At 40.3% G+C, this 24,218-nt stretch overlaps 2 protein-coding genes across 2 annotated transcripts in view; one reads left to right on the top strand and one right to left on the bottom strand.

Annotated features, from left to right (window-relative positions):
* ncoa1 (nuclear receptor coactivator 1) overlaps nucleotides 1-24,218 on the top strand; it is a gene marked incomplete at its 5' end in the record, with an annotated part of 164,152 nt that overhangs the window by 70,974 nt on the left and 68,960 nt on the right.
* LOC133998001 (protein FAM184A-like) overlaps nucleotides 33-24,218 on the bottom strand; it is a 27,541-nt gene continuing 3,355 nt past the window's right edge. Inside the window, exons 2-5 of the mRNA XM_062437739.1 lie at nucleotides 21,761-21,907; nucleotides 7,810-7,927; nucleotides 2,878-2,982; nucleotides 33-284 (exon numbers count right to left, since the gene is read on the bottom strand). Of these exons, the coding sequence (XP_062293723.1) occupies nucleotides 33-284; nucleotides 2,878-2,982; nucleotides 7,810-7,927; nucleotides 21,761-21,907 (622 nt within the window). The remainder of the gene's footprint in view (nucleotides 285-2,877; nucleotides 2,983-7,809; nucleotides 7,928-21,760; nucleotides 21,908-24,218) is intronic.

The raw sequence follows: 24,218 nt of genomic DNA, 5'->3' as shown, positions 1-24,218 counted from the left end.
CCAGCTGCTGCCCGTTGGGGCCCGAAAAGGTCTCACCTCATGAATTTCTTGGGTTCGGTGGGAGGGGTCGGCGGGGGAAGAGGTTTGTTGGAGTTGAGCTCAAGGTGGTGGAGGGGGGAGTTGGGGATGGGCTCTAGGCGGCTGGGCTGGGCTGGGGGAGGGGGCGGCTGTGGGAGCTGCCCACTTCCTGTACCCGCCACGCCCATGCCTGCTGCCTCCAGAGCCCTGAGATTAGGAGAGCTGCTGAATCTGCTGGCTGCTGTTTTCTCATTCTTTCTCTTTTGCTATACAGACAAAAAAAAGAAAAGGAAAGGAGGGGCATTGGGGGTCATAAAAAGGAGAAAAAAGGGAAGTTTAAAACAAAATAGTAAACAAAAGATAAGAAGGAATGGAGGAGGATAATGGAGTACAGGGAGAGCTCTAAAAAAAGGTTGTAACAGTCCAGCCGGTGAGAGACAGAAAACAGAGCAGCGTGCTAACTCCATCATATTTAAAAAGATGTTGATTGAAGCAGAGTGAATGGACTCAATCTGAAGACTGGCATCACTCTGAGTGGTTGGTGTGTGTGTATATGGAGGTTCAGATGAGAAAGAGAGATGTGTGTCGGGAGCAAGGAAAACATCTCACACTAACAAAAATGGCTTGGAAAGCAAAGGAAAGCTGGAGGAGGAAGAGGAGGAGGAGGAGGGGGAAAAAGTCAGGAAGAAACAACCGAAACAAGGTGGAAAGAAGTCACTGGACACACGGTGAGCGCACGTCACATACACAGATATGTGGATAAAATACATGTAAACAGCAACGACAGGAAACACTGGAAGTTATAGACCCTGATGGACAGATATACTGAGCATGCAGCAGGGAAACATTCAACTCAGATGTACTGTGAGGAAATGAAACATCATGTTATCCTGGTGAACTCGCAGCTTTAAATACCCGCCAGTCTTTTTCTCTCAGTCAGCTTCTTACTGTGAGTGATGGAGTCAAACATGAACGCTGTGTGTTTTTTTGGGTGTTTTTTTTCTCTACGCTCTTCTTGCCCGTTTGAAGTGGACTCAATTGGAAAAACATAATGTTGCTTCTCTGCACCAGTCTGGATTTATTAATAACTTGAGTCCAAATTTTATTTTTGCTGAGTCACTGTCAATCAACTCTGGTCAACTGCACCCACAAAATCCTGCTAAAAATAGATAAACTAAAGGTTTTTTGACTGTTAAGCTATGCTATGGGAGGAGTTGGCCATCAGACTTTACAACAGTAATATCAATAGATAGTCATGGGGCAATGCAATTATTATTATTATTATTGTTAGTGGAAATGTGCAATAATCATTTAAAATGTTTACATTTGTAAATTTTAAATCTGCTCTTTCCTTTGTTTTTAACATCAAAGTTAACATTAGCACTGCTCCCAGTAGTCCTAACCCAACACAGCGCCCTCACCGGGACAATTTGACACACTGCACTTTTAATGCTGTGCAATATATATATATATATATATATATATGTATAATTTACATATATTTTATCTTCACTTTAATCTGTGCAATAACAATATCATCTCTGGTATTTTACCACTCAGTACTAATATTACTGTTGTGCTGTAAATAATGTAAATAATTTATATATTATTATTTTATGATAATAATTTTTTTTATTATATATTTCTACTATTATTGTTATTGTTTTTCGTACTTATTTATTGTTCTTCATTGTTTCTTTTTTATGCTCTTCTATGTTACTGTCCACTTGCTGCAGTAATAATGCAAATTTCCCCATTGTGGGACTAATAAAGGAATATCTGATCTAATCTTAAAATATATATATATATATATGTTATTATTTATGTATGTGTTTCCATAAAGCGATGAATAAAGTCTGTCTATCTATCTATCTATCTATCTATCTATCTATCTATCTATCTATCTATCTATCTATCTATCTATCTATCTATCTATCTAATCATAAATATTTATATGTAATATTCAGTTATAGAGAAATACTATAATAATACTATAATTCAGGTTTTCAGCAGCTTAAAATCATAAAATTTGAGATTTGACTCACAAAAAAGCAGTAGTGCCCTTTTGCTTGTGAGTAAATGTCATCATTTCAGTGACCCATAGCAGTCTATGTGATACAGCGACTCTTTAATTAAATACACAGCTGATTTTTACCGTATGTGATCTGCAGATTTGGTCCTTGAATGCATCACGATGCCTTTACTTGCAGCTCCTTTTTCCCTTAGAGTCCACTTCACCTAACATTATAACAGCAGCTACAACACTGTTATAATTTGCAGGTGCACTGAGGTTTTTTGAAGTGTTTTAATTCTTTAATTGCTGTAAAAAAGTGAGACCTTGATGCAGCTTCTGTCTCCTACAGTGCAAGAGCTGCTTTTATTTATCAAATAAAAAGAAAAAAAACTCCACTTTTCCCATTAATCATGATGTTTTCTGTCCTTGAAGACCTTCGTTTCACAGAAAAAGAATAAACTTGTTAAAATTGATTTTTCGTGTCCTTTTTTTACCCTCTGGAGACCAACGCTGTATTGCTGTCTTTTCTTGTAAAATGACTTCTTTTTATCTCGTTGAGACATTTAACAGCGCTGCAGATTTCCTGCTCAGCTCAACCTTCAAATACAAAAAAATAAAAAAGCTGCTACAACAGTACGGTCTCACTTTGTTAACAGCAATTAAAGTCATATTTCATGATTATTTAACCATCTGAACAGTGATATTCGGATCGACCAGCGCTGGTAGAAGTGAAATGAGATGGAGTGGATATCATCTTTGCTGCTATGTAGTAAAAGGAAATAAAGCGAGAGGTTTTTTTTGTCTACCCCAGTGTGTGTGGTGTGTTACAGGATATCAGGTCCTACCTTTATAAGCGGGTTGATAACTCCTACGTTAGGACTGGCGTTGAACACTTTGTTGAAGCTGGTCTCTCTGTTGACCAGCTCCAGCTGGTAGAACTTCTTATCGTCCTGGTTGGGGAACAAAAAAATATAAAAATAAACGGTGTTAACTGACAGTTGAGAGAGAGACAGGCCGACTGTAAAAGATTAACTGTGAGAAAAGACATATTTTATACGTGTCGTCCTCCCGGGTCAAATTGACCCCGTCTGTTTTTACTGTTCCTTCTTTCCTCCCTTCCTTCCTTCCGTCTGTCCTTCTTCCCTCCTTCTTTCCTTCCCTCCTTCCTTCCTTTCCTTCCTCCCTCCCTCCCTCCCTTCCTCCTTCCTTTCCTTCCTCCCACCCTCCTTCTCTCTCTCTTTCCTCTGTCCTTCCTTCCTCCCTTCCTCTTTTCCTTTCTCCCTCCCTCCCCCCTTCCTTCCTTCTTTCCTCCCTCCTTCCTTCCTTCCTCCATCCTTTCTTCCCTCCTTTCCTTCCTCCTTTCCTCCCTTCCATCCTCCCTTCCTCCCTCCCTCCTTTGCTTCCTTTTTCCTCCCTTCCTCCCTCCTTTCCTTCCTCTCTCCTTCCCTTCCTTCCTTGTCTCGAGGACAACAGAAGGGTTAAGAGCTATTTCAGAGGCTCGTGTTTGACACTGTAGATTAAATCTGTCATTGAATCTGCTTCAAATCATTAATTCTTCTCATTTTACCCATCATTTAGCTCCTTTAATTATTCTCTCTTTTCTATCTAGATTCAACTTTTTACCTCATAACGGCTGCAGGCGGCGGATCTCAGACACAGACCCGTGACTCAGAAACACTTCAATGGCAAACTCAGCGCACCGTGGAAAATATAAGCGGATTTATATAAAGTCACCTTCGCTGTGATTAGTGCAGCGGCCTTGTGTTATTGTCAGCTGTGTCCCTGAGACAAACCCAATGAAAAGTCACTGTGCTAATGAGGTGAGGCACATTGGATCTCAAACTGTCTGAAACACAGAGTACGCCGCACCTTATCTAACAGAACAAGTCCTGAAATTAGGTTTTTATTGGTGTATAATTAAAAACTTCTAAACTCTGCAGCCATTTTATTGATCCATAAACAGTTGGAGATATCACACAGAAGCCCTGACAGTCAAAATAAAGTCAAATGTAGTCCATGTTTAGTCATTTTATGTCTGTTTTTAGTTATTTTGCATTTCTTTGTAGTCATTTTGCATCTGATTTTAGTCATTTGGCATCTCTTTGATTTTGGATTGGTACTGGTATCATCATTTGTTAAATGATACCCAACCCTATTCCTCCTGCTGCTCATCATTTTTTGACAAATTTAAGGAAACTGCTTTGTTGCATCATGATTTTTATCTTAACCTACATTAGCAGCAGATCTTCATCAATACATGGTAAAGAAGAAGCAGGTTATTGGTTGCGTAATCAGATCATTGAAACTTTATCATTGACTGCTATTCACTGGATGATGGCTTCTCTGATTGGTCAAGCCTGAGTGCTACTTTGAAATTGTTGAACTTCAATTTTTCAATTCAAGTTATTCCAGGTCTGTCTGTAAACATTAAAGGAATAATTTGACATGTTAGGAAATGTGCTTTCATGATGGAGAGGTTAGATGAAGATGAAGATGAAGATCGATACCACTGTCATGTCAGTTTGTTAGGTACAGAGATGAAACTTACCTTAGTTAAAACAGCTAGCAGCTCAAAAATACGCCTACTAACACATCTACAGTAACCTAATTAACATGGTGAATGCTGTTGGTCACTTTTCAAACTGTCTGCACTTGATTACTGAGATATAATTCTGTATCGTCATTCAGCCCCATCGACACTTCAGCAGCTGTTTATCACTGATGACACATTTCATACCCATCACACGGTTGGATGAGCTTCATTATAGACAAGAAGTAAAACAAAACCTCACATCTCTTCTCTCATTTAAATCTATTATCTTAAAGCACAATCCAGTAATTAACCTGAAACATCTCTTACATGCACAGTAATGTTGGCAGGACGGGTTTATGGTGCTCTGCAGCTTTAAAACAGAAAGAACTGCAACCCTTTGGATATTGTAAAGCTTTATATCGGATGTTTTTTATAACTCTTGTAACAGTTTTTATTTATACTTTATTGAATGTGTCTGTCTGGCCTCCCAGTAGTTTCTGCTTGTCTGAATATAAATGCTTTTTATTTAGTTGTTTCTTGAATCTCAATCTCAATAAGAGTCCCTGATTACATAAATATTACATTAAACTGTTCAATGCTCTTTGTAAGATAATCTCTGCTTTAGTTTTATTGCAGTTTCTACCTCAGTCAATCCTTTCAATGACTGGAGAAACACTCTTGACTTTGGAAACGACCTGAACAAACTTTTTTGGCAGGAAACAAATGTGACAAAAGGTTGCATCTCCCCAAATCTGTCAAAGACAAAACACCTTGAGCTGCTGCATCTGAGAGGGGACGAGACATTTGTTCGTGTTAGATTTGTAACGACCTCTCCGCTCCGTTTTTTTTTTCTTTGTTTTTGCAGGTTTCAGGTCACGACGGAGGTTCATCATCTGGTTCATGAGCCATATCGGAGCAGTTTCTCATATAAAGCATCACTTTTCCACAGAGCTTGCTCTCTCTCTCCGTCTACAATCATGGAGCAGCTGCTTTGTTTTGGGGTTTCATACAAATTACAGAGCAAATCTTAATAAAATACCTTTAAAAGTGTTAAAGCTGCCTAAAGAAGCAAATTCATTGGTTTCTGATTATTTCAGGAGCTGCACCTTGCTGCTTTTTCTGTTATATAAGTTATATATAACATTAAATATATTACATAGATCTATACTGTAGATATGCAAAACTGTGTTGGTGCACTACAACAACTTTGATGCAACTTTGATGCTGATGCACCCAGGCGGGGAGTTCCGGTCCTCTGAAATGAGGCCAACGTGAAAGTAACTTAAAACTGCATTCTATCAAAAGGCCACCAGGGGGCGACCGTTTTGATGTCAAAAGGACTTCCGTCTCTATACAAGTCAATGGAGAATTCACCAACTTCTCACTTGATTTCTAACCTCAGTAAACGTTTTCAAAATGTGTTTATGGTCTCAATCGCTAGTTTAAAGCCTTCTTCAATGCAGTATGATGTTCATTTGGGACATTTTGGCCTCCCTGATTTTATATGTGACGATAAAGCAGGGTATGCATTAGGGCGTGGCTACGTGGTGATTGACAGGTTGATTGGTTCACAGGTTCAGGAGGGCGCCTCATGCTCCTCCTGATGCCCATATAAGTAGAATCCCTGTTTTTATTTTTCCCAGCATGCACCTGAAATGTTCAAGATGGTGCTGCTCAGATCCGATACTATTGGCCTCCGAGCAGCAGTCCACAAACCAATGGGTGACGTCACGGATGTTACGTCCATTTCTTATAATCAGTCTATGATCTTGAATAGTTCATCTCTGCTTTAGTTTTATTGCAGTTTCTACCTCAGTCTATCCTTTCAATGACTGGAGAAACACTCTTGACTTTCTAAACGACCTGAACAAACTTTTTGTTTTGAAACAAATGTGACAAAAGGTTGCATCTCCCCAAATCTGTCAAAGATAAAACACATTGAGCTGCTGCATCTGAGAGGGGGCGAGACATTTGTTCGTGTTAGATTTGTGCCGACCTCTCCGCTCCGTTTTTTTCTCTTTGTTTTTGCAGGTTTCAGGTCACGACGGAGGTTCATCATCTGGTTCATGAGCCACATCGGAGTAGTTTCTCATATAAAGCATCACTTTTCCACAGAGCTTGCTCTCTCTCTCCGTCTCCCATCATGGAGCAGCTGCTTTGTTTTGGGAGTTTTTTCTTATTGGCAGCCAGAAGTTTTACAATACAACTACAAATGTTTTACTTCATGCCAATTTTGGGTCAATGATGTTTTTTAGTGTCCATGTGGTTTAGTCATATTTAAAGAGGTTAAAATGTGAAAATAAACGTATGAATAACTTGCACACATTCTTTTTTTGTGGACCCAGCATCAAATTTCTGCTTTTAATCCATTTAGAGAGAATATATTAGAGGATTATGGCAAAAATGTCTAAGTGGTGTAACCATAAAAACTTTGTACCAAATAATTCAACTTGCTTAAAAACAGTAAATTGTCAATAAATGATCTTACATTATAACTTTTATATTAAATAAAGATAATGGAATACAATTGTTCTAAATATTACATTATTTAATATTTATCATTCTTTTGTGGTTACACCATTTGACATTTTCAGGAGCATTCAGTCTTACTTTTGGTAAAAAATGGTGCAAATGTCATTTCAAATGATATAAAACCAACAAAAATACTAAATGTACATTTTAACAAACCTGATGCTGCTTTTAAAACTAGCCAAATACATCAAAGCACCAACAGTTGACTAAGAGTAACACACAGACAGGCAAAGAAATGAAAGAAAAAGAAAAGAATAAATAAATAAAAAAGCCTACATAAACAAAACATAGATTAAAAGTAGATAGCACCCAGGTTTAAATCAATTTCCATCAGATTCATCATCAATCAGGCGTTTCCATTATCAAGAAAGAGTCTTTTACTTTTCCCGTCGTTTACAGTCTCACAGTCTCTTTGTCCACTTGGATTGCAAATAAAAAAAGGAGAAATAAAGCAATAAATAAAGAGAATAAAAACAATGTATATTACAAAGTATAGCCCTCTCTGTCTTGTATGCTGAGAGAGTTTTGTCTTGGTTTGGTTTGTTGGCTGCAGACACTCATTCACATCCACACAAGCTCATACTACTGATTACTGACTTCAGCTTTTCCTCCGTTCTTCTTACTCTTATCATTATTTTGTAAATAAATAATGCACATTCCCATTTATTGACACACTCTTTCCTTTACTTCCCTCCTTCTTTAGAGTACCTACCACCAGTTTCTTGACTAGAGATTCCCTCTCAGAGACCATGTCCTTCAGCTCGGCGATGATCTGCAGATCTTCAGGACGACTCTCCCTGTTCCTGAACTTATCCTCTGTTCCTTCAAGCCTGCATGAGGAGACACAAAACAAACAAAAACCCATAAATATTCAGTTCTACTGTACACAAGACATTCAGGTTCAGACACATCGGTATGAAGAATAAACAGAAAAGGAAGACGGCACTCAAAAAACTTCTTCCTGAGGAAAAAGTTGTTGAAGTTTTGACCTTCCTGTTGTCCTGGAGTCAAGGAAGGAAGTGAGGAAGAAGGAAGGAAAGGAGGATGGAAGGGAGGAAGGAAGGAAGGAAGGAAGGAAGGAAGGAAGGAAGGAAGGAAGGAAGGAAGAAAGGAAGGAAGGAAGGAAGGGATGATGGAAAGGAGGATGGAAGGGAGGAAGAAAGAAGGAAAAGAGGGAGGAAGGAAGGAAGGGAAGGAAGGAGGGAAGGAAGGAAGAAAGGAGGGAGGGATGGAGGGAGGGAGGAAAGGAAAGAAGGAAGGGAGGAAGGAAAGGAAGGAAGGAAGGAAGGAAGGATGGAGGAAATAAGGAAGGAGGGAAGGTAGGAGGGTGGGAGGGAGGAAAGAAGGAACGAGGGAGGGAAGGAGAAAGAAAAAGAGGAAGGGAGGAAGGAAGGAAAGAAGGACAGAGGAAAGAAGGAAGGGAGAAAGGAAGGAAGGAAGGAAGGACGGAGGAAATAAGGAAGGAGGGAAGGAAGGGAAGGAAGGAAGGATGGAGGAAATAAGGAAGAAGGGAAGGTAGGAGGGTGGGAGGGAGGAAAGAAGGAATGAGGGAGGGAAGGAGAAAGAAAAAGAGGAAGGGAGGAAGGAAGGAAAGAAGGACAGAGGAAAAAAGGAAGGGAGGAGGGAGGGAAGGGAGGAGGGAGGGAAGGGAGGAAGGAAGGACAGAGGAAAGAAGGAAGGGAGGAAGGAGGGAAGGGAGGAAGGAAGGAAAGATGGAGGGAAGGAAGGAAGGAAGGAAGGAAAGAAGGGACAGTCAAAACAGACAGGGTCAATTTTTTTTCCTGGGAGGACGACAGGAAGGTTAAAACATTATTCAACCCGGTCATGTGATGCAGTTTCATCACTGACAAATATACAACATCAAAAATACCAATTACACATTAAAAAAAGAGCAGTAAACTCATTAGATCTCAGATATCCTGTGTGTACTAAACATAATTAAATATGTGTAACCATAAAGGAGTAAAAAGACGAGTGATTCATAGCGCTTTTCCTTTTTCATTAGCTTTTGATCAATAAAACAGAAATGGTCCCTTCCTCTTCCTCTTCCTCTTCCTGTCGTCTCCACTTCTCATCACAAAAAAAACCAAAACAAAAACATTAAGAAACCGTTCGTTCAAATCAACAACAGAGCTGTGCAGTTATTTCCTCCGGAGGTTGCTTTGTTTCTGTGTTATGAGTTATGAGAAACTTTCACAGCGTTATGATGGATATTTTGTTATTTTCCAACCGGCCTTTAGAGAAATCACCACTTGTACAAAGAACGTTGGATTCATTTAACTTCCTGTGACATTTCGCTCCTCGTACAACACATGCAAACACTAACATCATCCGAGTGAAACAACCAGTCATGCAGTAATGACGCTGTTGGCTGGAAAATGTAGGACTTATTGCACTAGTCAATGAAAATGTGACTGTTAAATGTTATCGTTACATAAAGTGTGATGTAAGTCATCAGCTGCATCCTTCGCAACATCGTATTATTATATAGAAGCAGAGTAGAGGTTTCTGGCACAACTTCACTTCACTATTTCCAAGCATAGACTGTATATAAGAAATGGACGTAACAGCCGTGACGTCACCCATTGGTTTGTGGACTGCTGCTCGGAGGCCAATAGTTTTGGATCTGAGCAGCGCCATCTTGAAAATTTCAGGTGCATGCTGGGAAAAACAAAAACACGGATTCTACTTATCGCGGCTGTGGCTCAGGAGGTAATGCATACCCTGCTTTATCGTCACATATAAAATCAGGGAGGCCAAAATGTCCCAAATGAACATCATACTGCATTGAAGAAGGCTTTAAACTAGCGATTGAGACCATAAACACATTTTGAAAACGTTTACTGAGGTTAGAAATCAAGTGAGAAGTTGGTGAATTCTCCATTGACTTGTATAGAGACGGAAGTCCTTTTGACACCAAAATGGTCGCCCCCTGGTGGCCTTTTGATAGAATGCAGTTTTAAGTTACTTCTGCGTTGGCATCATTTCTGAGGACTGGAGCTCCCCGCCTGCTTCCAAGGTGCACAGAGAAGAGAAAGAAAGTCTAAAAAAGTCAAAAGCAAAACTTGTAGAATAGAAAAACGTCATTAATAGACCAACGTATTTCAGCTTGCAGCCTTCATCAAGGTCTTCATAAAACACATTTAAATAGGGTAGTTAAAAAGCAGAAAAAAATCAAAAAGGTTAAAAACAATACCACCAAATATGGTATCACCCATGTCTCTTATTGGATACTCCAATCCAATGACTGGCCTGAAGTCACATGACAATACACCCAACCCAGTCAGTTATCAAAGTCTTTTTTTTGTCTGTATAGAAGAGTTTTTCTTTCTGATCAAACAATTCTCTGCATGTTTAGCTGTGAGCCTTTTTGTAGTTGCACGCTACCTTACAGGACAGTGAGCTGAGCAGCCTTTCACTTCCACACTACCAAAGCACAAAGCACTGAGAGGTCTCTTTGTGACATTCCTGCCACAGTGTGAAATCACACTCTGTTAAAAGGCCCAGTACCAGAGCAGCTTGTCGCCGTGATAAATGGAGGTTTCTCCGAGGAATGACTGCAGCTGTACGGCAGCGGCTCAGTGATACTGATACATACTGATCTGCAGTTTCATCAGATACACTGTCTGCTGCTCTGCTGCTGCTTCTGTGCCCCTCTCATAGCTGATTTGTTATGTACCTCCAGTTTGTCAAACATTTTCTGCAGCTTGAGCTCCAGAGGCTGTTTGGCTGCTCTGGCAGAACGGGTTGTTATACCACGAGGATGAGAGAATATTTAGTGTAATTGTGGCTGCGTGTTATGGATGTAGTTGTCCTGTGTGGATTGTGCTCAGAGCAGCAGTTGTGTGGCGCAACTTCTCTCTGGACTTCAGCTTGCTTCGATAAAGCCACAGAGGACTGAAGATGACTTTAGGCGAGATGATTTTACATTTGTCTGTAAAAATATCTCTTTTTTTTGTAGGATCGTTATAACCCAATAGCACGCAGGTGCGTTTTCCTTTTCTCCTTCCTTCCTTCCTTCCTTCCTTTTCTTCCTCCCTCCATCCTTCTGTCCTTCCATCCTTCCTTCCTTTCCTTCCTCCCTCCCTCCTTCTCTCTTTCTTTCCTCTGTCCTTCCTTCCTCCCTTACTCTTTTCCTTTCTCCCTCCCTCCCTCCTTCCTTCTTTCCTCCTTCCTACTTTCCTTCCTCCCTCCTTTCCTTCCTTCCTCCCTTCCTTCCTTCCCCCTCCCCTCCTTCCTCCCTCCTTTCCTTCATTCTTCCTCCTTTCCTTCCTTCTTCCTCCCTTCCTTCCTCCTTTCTCCCTCCCTTCCTTCTTCCTCCCTTCCTTCCTCCTTTCCTTCCTTCTTCCTCCCTTCCTCCCTCCTTTCATTCCTTCTTCCTCCCTTCAATCATTCCTTCCTCCCTCCCTTCCTTCCTTGACTCGAGGACAACAGGAGGGTTAAATACATATTGAACACCAAAGGATAGCTGTGGATTATGAAGGGATCGTCTAACAGTCAGAATGAATAGGAGAAATGATTAGAGCAAGAAAAACATCTATTAATGTTCATTTGGGTGCATGACTGTTGGTTTAGGACAGACTTGAGAAATTGTGAATCCTTCCAGTTACTTCGGCCAAGAATATGTCATGCAGTGAAAGTAGGAAAAAGGATCTTAGGCTATTACCCTCAAGAGAGCTCAAATGTTCAGTTCAAGACAAATAACATCTTCTCCAGCAGACTCCACTTGTTCCCACTGAGGCTGGCGGAGAGTTTATCATCAGACGTGTATATTCAGAGGGGTTTGTTTCTGCTTATTGAAAGACATGTAGGACACGAGTCTTAACCCTCCTGTTGTCCTCGAGTCAAGGAAAAAAGGGAGGAAGGAAGAAGGAAGGAAAGGAGAGAGGAATGAAGGAAGGAAGGAAGAAAGAAAGGAGGGAGGAAAGAAAGAGAGAAGGAGGGAGGGAGGGAGAAAGGAAAAGATGAAGGGAGGAAGGAAGCTAGGGGGAGGAAAGAAAGAGAGAAGGAAGGAGGGAGGGAGGAAAGAAGGAAAAGAGGAAGGGAAGGAAGGAAGGAAAGAGGCACAGAAGGAAGGGAGGAAAGAGAGAGGAAGGAAAGAAAGAGAGAAGGAGGGAGGGAAGAAGGACAGACGAAAGGAAGGAAGGAAGGGAGGAAAGAAGGAACAGTAGAAACAGACGGGGTCAATTTGACCCGGGAGGACGACACGAAGGTTAACAGTAGCTGGTTGGACTGTAGCTGAATGTCCTCTGGGCAGGAGCGAGCTAAGGCCAAATGTTTGTTGTCCAACATCGTTACGGCTCGCTGCCACAACATCAGCAACCCTTCACTGAGCAGGAATATCCTCTGTCACACCCAGCTGGAGCGTCAGAGACACATGAAGAAGACCAGAGGTGACACTGGCTTCCTTTTGTGTCTCATAGTTTTGGGTTTCACACAAGCGGGGAGTTCCTGTCCTCTGAAATGAGGCCAACGCGGAAGTAACTTAAAGCTGCATTCTATCAAAAGGCCACCAGGGGGCGACCGTTCTGGTGTCAAAAGGACTTCCGTCTCTATACAAGTCAATGGAGAATTCACCAACTTCTCACTTGATTTCTAACCTCAGTAAACGTTTTCAAAATGTGTTTATGGTCTCAATCGCTAGTTTAAAGCCTTCTTCAATGCAGTATGATGTTCATTTGGGACATTTTGGCCTCCCTGATTTTATATGTGACGATAAAGCAGGGTATGCATTAGGGCGTGGCTACCTCGTGATTGACAGGTTGATTGGTTCACAGGTTCAGGAGGGCGCCTCATGCTCCTCCTGATGCCCATATAAGTAGAATCCCTGTTTTTATTTTTCCCAGCATGCACCGGAAATTTTCAAGATGGCGCTGCTCAGATCCGATACTATTGGCCTCAGAGCAGCAGTCCACAAACCAATGGGTGACGTCACGGATGTTACGTAAATTTCTTATATACAGTCTATGGATGCAACATGAATGAGAATGTAAATGTATGTGTTGTGGTTATGGGTAAAATCATATAAACTAATATATTTGACCAATCACAGATAATTTCTTTGTTCCCTAAGAATCTATAATAGAATAGATTAGGTCTTCTGTTTCCTTATTGTACAATAATAACTGTTTAATCTTCAATCCAGCAGTGTTCTGTTTATCATTATGTGTTTTCAGACGTCTTATCGTTGGACTAAAGGTGCTAAAATCCAATATAACCAAAAACTGACAGTGAGTGATGGTCCAGAGAAAATGTTGGGTCACAGCTTCTGTTATCTTCACTACCATGTCTTGTTATTTCCTCTCACTGCTGATGCAGCTTTTACCGGCAGTAAGTTCAGTTTTATGTTTTACTTTAAAAAAAACAAAAAACAACTGTCCTATTTTTGCACCCAGAACATTGACCTTAAAAGTACTTTTATTAGTTGGTTTTCTGTACTTTGGATGGGCGGCAGCATCTGAGTCACCCGTGTTATAGACTACCTCTGATCCTATTAACAACCTGAACCACAAACCACAGACTGGAGCTTGAAAGATTAGGAAGGAGACTTTTCTTACTGTCAACAAACCAACAATGAACTGATCTACTAACATCTATTGTGTGTATATCTCATTCCTCTGTGCCGTAGACCTCTGTTGTTGTTGTCTAGAAACCATTAAAATCCCAGCCGCGAGTCACAGCGCTGCACTGGGTGACACGTTCCTTCATTATAAAGAGTTTGGTCACGTTAGTTTGTTTACAAACGGCTTCAAAGACTAACAGTGATTACGTTTTCAGTCCCTGGAGAGTAGTTCTGTGTAAGGCAGAAACCACTGAGCATGTGTGCCTGTTTACTGTCTACAGAGCTTCGTTAACTTCTTGTGTGCTATGTTACACAAACTCTTCTGTGTACTACATTATTACAAAACAAACAAAAGTCTTGCACAGCGTTGTCAACACACTACTGCGACCGTAATCTTTGTGGCAAAGAAATATGTCAGCAAGTGGAACAGTGATGTGAAAATGAAGAAGGATCAATAAGTGGTTTATTTTAATGTCAAATCACTGCTTCTGCTTCTGCCTCATCACTGTGTCTTATTATCATTAGGAGATCCATTGCTCTTCTTCTGCCTTGAGTCCTTTGACTCCTTAAAGGTACCGTAGTGTACGGCGACTTTTATCTTTGATTGTGCCGAAGAAACAGATCCAGGATTCGTAGTGATGACAACGTCTAAAGAGAAAGATTAGCTAATCATGGGAGAGCTAGAGGGCCATCTGGTACATGATAAGGATCTATGGAAGAGATAGTGTTAGGTGGTTGTCCGTGTGGTCGAAAAAATGTGAATTTCTATGTTTCACTATTATCAGGTTTTATTTTTATTTCTCAAATTGCATGTTTTTATGTTTTTTATTTCCAATTTTTACTGTTAAATGTTTGTTTTATGTAAAGCACATTGAGTTGCCACTGTGTATGAAATGCTCTATATAAATAAAGCTGCCTTGCCTTGACTTATATCAAATAAGGTAGAAGCTCAGACTCTTGAGTGTGGGGATCATAGTAAGGTGTCAAGAAATCATTTATGACCAGAAGCTCTGGGGATGAATGACCATGAAATGTGCATATGTAGATATACGGTCTGCTCTGTGGTCTTCTATTGGGTAAAATTGCATAGGTTGATATGTTTGACCAATCACAGATGATTTCTTTGTTCACTTAGAAACTATAATAGTTGCTCTTTGCTCGTTGAGATGAGCTGATGTCATTCTGTGTGTATGATGTCTCCTTATTCCTCCTGTTTAATCTTCAACTCAGCAGTGTTTTGTGTATTATGTCGTATTTGTGTTTAGTGTTTTAAGACAATTTCCACAACAGTGACATTATGGGTTTTGATAGTTTTTGGAAAATAGACGAAATTATAAGCAATAACTCATTATAGCATAGCAAGTTTATAGTTAACTAACACAATAAAACAATGTTGATTGGCACTGATGGAATAATCCATCTTTGATGCTGATGTTGCCTCTGAATCAAGAGATGTAGGATTAAAGGATTCAGATACTTTTATGTAAATTAGCTCCTATATAGAAACAATTCAGCAGCAGCAGCGACTGTTCATTGTCTTAAAGTAGCTTAACTGTGACTTTAAGTGACTGCATCTGTATGCCCAGATGTAAGTCCTGGGTTCAAGCGGCCATTGGCCTTTTAAATAACGGACGATTCTTAGCCTTTTTAAGCCATTTTAAGGTGGATTGCACGCACTGTGGTCACTTTAACTTTTTTGTTTTTACTATTTATTGTTATTCTGTATTGTTCTTTTTGTGGATTGTTTATTTTGTAACTGTAATTGCTATTGTCATTTCTATTGTTTTGCTGCTGGCTGAACCACAAATTGCCCCTCGGGGACAATAAAGATATCTTGAACTTGCAAACAAACATCAAATATGTATGAAGAACACTCTCCCTTTTTCTCCTTGATAAAGCAAACTGAGGTGTATTAAAATAATATATAATGGACATTTCTAGACATGAAACTGTCTCATTAATCAGGTAAAACTAACATAGTGTGGGTGATCACACACAGATGTGATTCATTTGGGGATAATTGTCAAAGAAAAAAGTGGTGGAAGACAAAAGAAGACAACTGGCAGGAAGCTGAGAAAGATCACAGTGCCAATAAAAGCAGCTTTGATACTGAATGTCCTGTCTTAACAACAAGACACACACTTTAACAAGAGTTTCCTGTCGCTATAAAGACTACACACAGTATTATCTCCTCACTCCAGAGACAGCTCCATCTTTTTAAAGAGCCGTGTGATTTGTGCACACTCCTCCGTCCGTATGAGACTCCTCCAAAAAAAAACCACGGGGGGAAGAGGGACATTCATACATTTTCAACACTTTTTTTGACTTTTCATCATTTTGTTTTTGTGTCGTGATGAATTTTGACTCTCGGGTTGAGGCGTCTGCTCCATTTGAGAAGAATAAATTGGTGTTTTTTTTTGTCTTTAACAGGAAGGGGGAGTCAAATTCATGGTTAATCTTGCAGATGTTTCCTGTGTGAGATGTAAAGGCCAATGTAGAGTGAAGCAAAAAGTGCAGTTGCTATGGTTACCTGCAGTTTTAATACGCTTTGGGCCTGGTTTACTAAGATAAATTGCGTGCACAGTGCAATAGATTGTGTATTTGGTTAAAACATTTGACAGTGATTATAATTTTATAATTTTAAGAGAAACCTGCACAAGTATTTCCTGTCGTTTTTTAGTATAAAGCTAAAATATAGCTGATGTCACTACAAATTGCATCTCTTGTCAGCTTAATGACCAAAATACAAACAAACACAAGCTCCAGGAGGATCAGCCAGTAAGAGACAGACAACACTTTGAATATCCCTGTGGAGCATTTTCATTGGCTGTTTAGGGATAGGGATTTAGATTTTGGGGCAGTGATTAATTAGAAAGGACAGATCGACCTGTGTTTTAGTTAATTAGATGGAATAAAATGGATCATCTCTTGGGGAAAAGTCCCGTACATGCTTCTTTCTTTCTAAAGTGAAGAAACAAAACTGCCAGAGAGTGAAACCTGCTGAGCATTTAAAGTAGATTTGAACCAGAAAAGTAAGAAACTAGACTGGTTGACTTCATTTAGTTCAGTCTGTTTCACTCTGCTTTAGTTTAAATTTAGTCAACTTGCTAAACTTTTAAGATTGATTGAGTTCACAGGTAACGTCTCTGCCTCGTCTGATGGATTTGATAGAACGGTAGATTAGAAGTATTGAACTCTACTTCATGTTTTTAAAGCTTATATCAATTTGACATTTAGGAAGATAATGACCTGTAGCTCTCTTTTTTTTTAACTCTTTACACCTCCTATTATTGTCTGTTTGTTGCTTTATTACTTCTATTGTTTATATTGAGCTGCTGGAAACCTGAATTTCCCATTGGTATCAATGAAGTGACTATCTATCTATCCATCCATCCCTCTCTCTCTCTCTATGTCTCTCTCTATGTCTCTCTCTGAGTCTCTCTCTCTCTCTCCCTCTCTCTCTGAGTCTCTCTCTCTCTCTCCCTCTCTCTCTGAGGCTCTCTCTCTCTCTCCATCTCTCTCTCTGTCTGAGTCTCTCTCTCTGTGTCTCTCTCTCTCTCTCTCTCTGAGTCTCTCTCCCTCTCTCCATCTCTCTCTCTCTCTGAGGCTCTCTCTCTCTCTCCATCTCTCTCTCTGTCTGAGTCTCTCTCTCTGAGTCTCTCTCCCTCTCTCCATCTCTCTCTCTCTCTGAGTCTCTCTCCCTCTCTCCATCTCTCTCTCTCTCTCTCTCTCTCTCTCTCTCTCTCTCTCTCTCTCTCTCTCTCTCTCTCTCTCTCTCTCTCTCTCTCTAAAGCCCCCAGACTCTGGAGCAGCCTGCATGAGGAGGTCACCTAGTTCAATTACCAGTTTTAAAAATCCTGTTTACCCTCATAAAGCAGCAGCTTTTAATCGTCTTTTAAGCTTCTTGTTGACTTGTTTGCTATTTTTGGTGTTTGCATTGCTTTACTATAATGTTGTTTTACACTGTAGTTTTATCTCAGTATCTTTTTCCCCCTGTATAAACACTTTGTAACTATGTTGATAAAGTTGTAAACAAATAAAGATTATTATTATCATCATCATCATCATTGTGTTTGGGTGTAATTCCTCTGTTGTCCACCAGGTGGCACTTTGCTCCCAGCTGAGTCCGACTAAAAGGAGGTCAGCTCTGAGGAGGATGCTGCACTTCTCCTCCTGACACACACACACACACACACACACACACACACACACACACACACACACACACACACACACACACACACACACACACACACACACACACACACACACACACACAGCGTTTTCTTCATCTCTTATTTTTTAACTGTCTTCCTCTGACTCCTCTTCTCTCTTGAGGTTTTCCATCATCCGCTGCCCACCAGCACTAAATTCACCTTTAAACTCCCTTTTTCTTTCATATTTTTTTTTGTTCTTCTTCTGCTGCATCTTCTTTTGCAGTCTTCACTTCTTCGTGTCATATCCCCGAACACGCTCACCTTCCTCTTCTTCTTCTTCTTCTTTTCTCTTTAACCTCAACATCTCACAGCTTTCTCTTTTCTCTCCTCTCACATCACTCATCACTTTACACTCCTTGCTTCGTCTGACACTTAACCTGACCTCGCTTCATATTCCCGCTGCGTGTCATAAATAATACACACATTCGTCTCCGTCTGAAGCAGTGAAAGACACTCTTCCTTTCACTAATTGGGATTCTTAGATTCCAGTATCATTTCTTGTAAGATAATGCCTTTGATCCCCATTTCATGTGAGTCTATACATTTCCTTTGATCTCTGCAAAAGTTCTTCTACTGTACTAAAGAAGTTGGAGCTGATATTTGATATGTAAATTAAAAGCTACTCTTACTTCTCGCTGATGTATGGCTCCACTGATAGGAACCAGTTCAAAGCTAACGGAGTCCGAGCTTCACAAGATGTAGAACTTTGGTTTTAAACTTCATGTCGTCCTCCCGGGTCAAATTGACCCCGTCTGTTTTGACTGTTCCTTCTTTCCTCCCTTCCTTCCTTCCGTCTGTCCTTCCTCCCTCCCTCCTTCTCTCTTTCTTTCCTTCTTCCTTCCTTCCGTCTGTCCTTCCTCCCTCCATCCTTCTCTCTTTCTTTCCTTCTTTCATCCTTCCTTCCTTCCTTCCTTCCTTCCTTCCTTCCTTCCTTCTTTCCTCCCTCCCTCCCTCTCTCTTTCTTTCCTCCCCATTACCTTCCTTCTTTCCTCCCTCCTTCCCTCTTTCCTTCCTCCCTCCGTCCTTCTTTCCTCCCTCCCTCCCTCCTACCTTCCTTCCTTTCCTCCCTTCCTTTCTCCCTCCTTTCCTTCCTTCTTCCTTCCTCCCTCCCTCCCTCCCTCCGTCCCTCCTTTCCTTCCTTCTTCCTCCCTTCCTTCCTTGACTCGAGGACATCAGGAGGGTTAATTTAGGATTTATATGAAGGTAGGAGGGAGGGGAGGAAAGGAAGGTAGGAGGGAGGGAGGAAGGAAGGATAGACGGAAGGAAGGAAGGGAGGAAAGAAGGAACGGACGGGGTCAATTTGACCCGGGAGGACGACACGAAGGCTAAAGTCCTCGATTGAGCAAATTTCACAGAGTTCATTAAGTTGGAATCAGCTGTTCTGAAAGCGTGAGAGGCGTGAGCTCACAACGCCGGCTCTTCTTCATCTTTGTCTCTTTTTATTTAAATCCTTCATTTCATGGTGTAATTATATCTTTTTGTTTGAACTCATTGTTTCCAGAATAAAGCGGAGCAGGTAGCAGACTGTGATGCTGCAGTAAATCTTTCTCTCTGTTTATAACGTACGACACGAGCAATATGATGAGCTGAGGAGAGAATAATTCATCACAGTTTTATTTATACTCTGCTTCACCTGACGCACACAAACACGCCTGCTCACATACGCTTTATATTTAGAGACGCCCTGATTGGATGATGATGAAGCCTTTTTCTTTATTATTGCATGGACTGTTTTTAACTTCCATATAATCATCTCGGCTGAATCAGTTTCTTCTTAAAACAAACTTTTATCTATTTTATTTATCTGATTTTATTTCCCTAAATTACTTTTTTTTATAGTTTGTCCTTCCTCCCTCCCTTCTTCTTTCCTTCCTTCCTTCCTTCCTTCCTTCCTTCCTTCCTTCCTTCCTTCCTTCCTTCCTTCCTTCCTTCCTTCCTTCCTTCCTTCATACCTTCCTTGCTCTTTTCCTTTCTCCCTCCCTCTTTCCTTTTTTCCTCCCTCCGTCCTACCTTCCCTCCTTGCTTCCTTCCTCCCTCCCTCCCATCTTTCCTCTGTCCTTCTTTCCCTTCCTTCCTCCCTACCTCTTTTCCTTTCCTTCCCTATTTCCTCCCTCCCTCCCTCCTTCAATCCTTCTTTTTTTTCCTACATTGAAATGTTTTTTATTTGATGATTTATGTATTTTTGCTGCCTTGTGAAGGACTTTGTAACTTGGATAAATAAAGTTTATTTTATCAGAGATAAAAGTGATGAAAGATATTAAGACTTTTAACAAAAATATGAAAGTTTGGCTGAAGCTAAATCACAGATGTAAGCATTTTTAATTAATTATTTTATAATGTACTCAGACGATGTGTTGTAATAGTATGAAAGATTGTTTAAATATTTTCTTTTTCTTTTCCTTTTTATCATCATTTGTTTGGTATATAATATTGATATGTGTCTTTTAAAAGCTTAACTAGGGACAGGAGTTGAGATCCAGCAATAGCTATAATCTCTATATGCAGAATATTACAATAATCATTTTTACCTGTTTTAACCCTAACCCAAATAAAAAAAATTAGCCCCTCGCTCCAGATTGACGTAGACAAACGAAATTCAGTACACATATGTATCATGTCAAGATGCACAAAAAAGTCTCTTGGACCAATAACCCCTAACTCCAACAGGAAGTCGGCCATTTTTAATCGAATTTGCGATTTTGGCGCCATTTTCGCCATTTCCACGCCCCGTACTTTATCGAACTCCTCCTAGAGATTAAATCAGACCAAATTCAAGTTCACTCAGAAACATCTTAAGACACTGGAGATGAAAAGCTACCAAATCTGTTTCCTCTGTTATACCTGGTTGCTGTGGCGATGCGGGGAATTTCGATGTGTCGCCATAAAACAGGAAGTGCTGGCCAAATGGTGCCACTGCACCCCTTAGAAAATTAGGAAAATTGAGCCCCTCACTCCAGATTGACGTAGATGAACGAAATTTGGCACACCCATATATCATCTAAAGACGCACAAAAAAGTCTCTTGGACCCATACCCTAACTATAACAGGAAGTCGGCCATTTTTAATCGAATTTGCGATTTTGGTGCCAATTTTGCCATTTCCACGCATCGTACTTTAACGAATTCCTCCTACCAAATTCGAATTCACTCAGAATCATCTTCAGACATTGGAGATGAAGAGCTATCAAATCTTTTTCCTCTGTTATACCTGGTTGCCGTGGCGATGCAGGGAATTTCGATGTGTCGCCATAAAACAAGAAGTGCTGGCCAAATGGCGCCACTGCACCCCATAGAAAATTAGGAAAATTGAGCCCCTCCCTCCAGATTGACGTAGATGAACGAAATTTGGCACACGCATGTATCATCTAAAGACGCACAAAACAGTCTCTTGGACCCATACCCTAACTATAACAGGAAGTTGGCCATTTTGATTAAAACTTGCGATTTTGGCCCCTTTTCCACGCATCATACTTTAACGAACTTCTCCTAGAGATCTGATCAACTTCATATTCACTCTAAACCTTGTAGAAGCGTTGTGGCGAATTTCATTCTTTTGGGTCGGGGCGGAAGAGCGAGGGCCCGGTCATTACTATTTGCAGCTTTAATTATTATTATTATTATATTACAGTGCAGGTGTAGAACGTGAGGATTGCAGGAGTAGAATAAAAACAGGTGTGATTTTCTCTCCTGTTGTTCCTCATGCAGAGAAAGTGTTATTTTACGCTCCTGATAAACACACAGTTAGATGATCTGGGTCGAACACGTTGACCTGGAGGTGGTGGAGATGATGCGTGAAGTCGAAGGTACGCTTCACGAGTTCAAAATGTACAAAGTCATGAATAAAATCCTTGTTGCACACAGTGAGTTTAGAGCGTGTGTACATACAGTATCTGCAGGGCGGAGATCTTGTCTTTGAGCACTTCCTGCGCTTTGTTGAAGTCTGACAGCATGTTCTGCGTCTCTCTGCTGTGGACGGCGCTCAGCTCGGCAAGCTCCCTCTCATGTCTCTTTATCAACTCCTGCTCATGAGCCCTGCGGAGGGAGAGAGAGAGAAGAAAGGGAGGAGAGAGAGAGGAGAGAGAAAACAATAATCTTATCATCATTTCAGTGACTGTTTTCTTTAATTAAATCTACTAATTTAAATTATATGATGATTGTCACGTTGTTCTAATTAAGTGGGAAGTTCTCGAAATCCAGTAACAATAAAATATGTATTAAACTGCAGGTAACCATAGCAACAGTGCTTCTGATTTGTGCCACTTTACTTTAGTTAAAAAGGATGAGTGACAGCTGCTAGGTGACAGTTTAAAACAACATGAAACAGTTTATTCATGATCCATTTTTAAAGATTTATGTGTTCAGTATGACAAAAAAAATAAAAAGGGTTTCAGATGAACAAAATGTTTATTCTGCTGGTAGAAAACTGGAAATATTAGATAAGATGAGATGAGATATTCCTTTATTAGTCTCACGCTGGGGAAATATTTACATTACATTATATTATGTTCAAGAGTAACATGGTGTTGAATGATAATATACCTGAGTTTGATATCATTACTGCACAGATATTAGAGTGAAAAAATAAATTAAAAAGTATATATATATATATTGCACAGTTGAACTGAAAGTAATCGTACTGAAATACTGATATTAACAATAAGAGAAATATAGAATATCACCAGGCTTATAAGTGATGCGAGAAACTTTAATGAGAGTTAAGATAAGAATAAAATAAGAAGTACTTTATTAATCCCTTGGAGGGGAAATTGAATGTCACCTTCTCATAAAGACAGCCAACGTACAGCAAAGGAAACATGCAGACTCAGGCAGAGCAAGATAAGAGCAAAGCACCAACATCATCATCAATGTTCATTAAAAACTCTCACTGCATTAGGTATAAAGGAGCTTCTAAATCTCTCCGTAGAGCAGCTTGGCATCACTAGTCTGGCACTAAAGGAGCTCTTCAGTTCACTAAAAACACCATTTAGATTTGAATTGTGGAGCTAGTCTTCACAAACTGTGTTTTAAAGATTTCTGTGTCTGGATTTAATGGGCGGGTCTGAAAATCACAGTTAACCAATAGCATGGTTACACACCGGAGCATAAACCCGCCCTGCTGCTGTAGAGGTATAAATACATTCAGCGCACACTATTACTACAGTCTACAGTTAGCCAGTTAGCTGAGTTAGCCGCCGAGCTAGCAGCTGAGCTAGCCGCCGAGCTAGCCACCGAGCTAGCCGCCGAGTTAGCCGCCGAGCTAGCCGCCGAGCTAGCAGCCGAGTTAGCCGCCGAGTTAGCCGCCGAGCTAGCAGCCGAGTTAGCCGCCGAGCTAGAGCTGAGTTAGCAGCAGAAAGCTCTCAGACCTAGCGTCCATGTTTCTGGTAGAGGTGGTGACTTTGATTGACAGGTGACACTTGGTAGGGGGCGGGGCTTCAGCGTTTGGGAGCAGAGAAAGAGGCAGACTATTACACAACTTTGAAGCCTAATTTCATATATTTGGCGATTTTTTTAATCATTCACATTTATCAGGGTGGTTAACAACACACTTTACTGTGGTATGTCAAACTCAGAACACATATTTATTCTTACTTTACACGGACTTTAACGAATATTTTAAATCACTAATGCAACTGGTGACTAAAAAAATGACAGATAAATGTCATATTTTAAATAAAAGACCCATTTCCTATTTATTATCTCTAACACTGTTGATGTCTATATCACTACAATCATAAATCTGGACTGTTTGCTTTTTTTTTTAAATCTTCCCCCTTTAAGAGTTAATCAGGACCTGCAGACTCTCCTTTCTCTCTGTGCTGCTCTCTCAGGAGAAGCGAACATAATGGATTCCTGCACGGAGGAAATGTTGGTGAGATTAATGGAGAGAAAGAGAGAAAGAGAGAGAGAGAGAGAGAGAGAGAGAGAGAGAGAGAGAAAGAGAGAGAGAGAGAGATGCAGTGAATGAATTCCAAGAACATAATTGCATGAAAAATGAAAACATACTATGAATGAAATCATGAGAGAAATGAGCTTTACAGAGTTATGCAAGTGAAGCTGTGCAATATATAACAGAGAAGGATATGAACATGTTTGTATGTTTAATGCAAACATGTGTGCAGAAAGAGAGGAGAGAGAGAGATGGAGTCATAAATGATTCATGTTGCTGAAACATAGTCATTTCACAAATGCAGAAAAATGATGGAGATGTTTGTTTGTCTTGGTTGAGATGAAAGGGAAGCTAAAAGGAAGAGGAGGGTGACGGGAAATGGGAATAAAGGGCGATGATGGTAATAAATATGAGGTGAAGAAAAAGAGTAATGAAAGAGATGAGAGGAGGAAGAGG

This window comes from Scomber scombrus, chromosome 17, assembly GCF_963691925.1.
Source record: "Scomber scombrus chromosome 17, fScoSco1.1, whole genome shotgun sequence".
NCBI classification, from domain to species: domain Eukaryota; kingdom Metazoa; phylum Chordata; class Actinopteri; order Scombriformes; family Scombridae; genus Scomber; species Scomber scombrus.
Note: the sequence above shows the minus strand (reverse complement) of the source record. Positions and strands in the feature narration are given on the sequence as shown.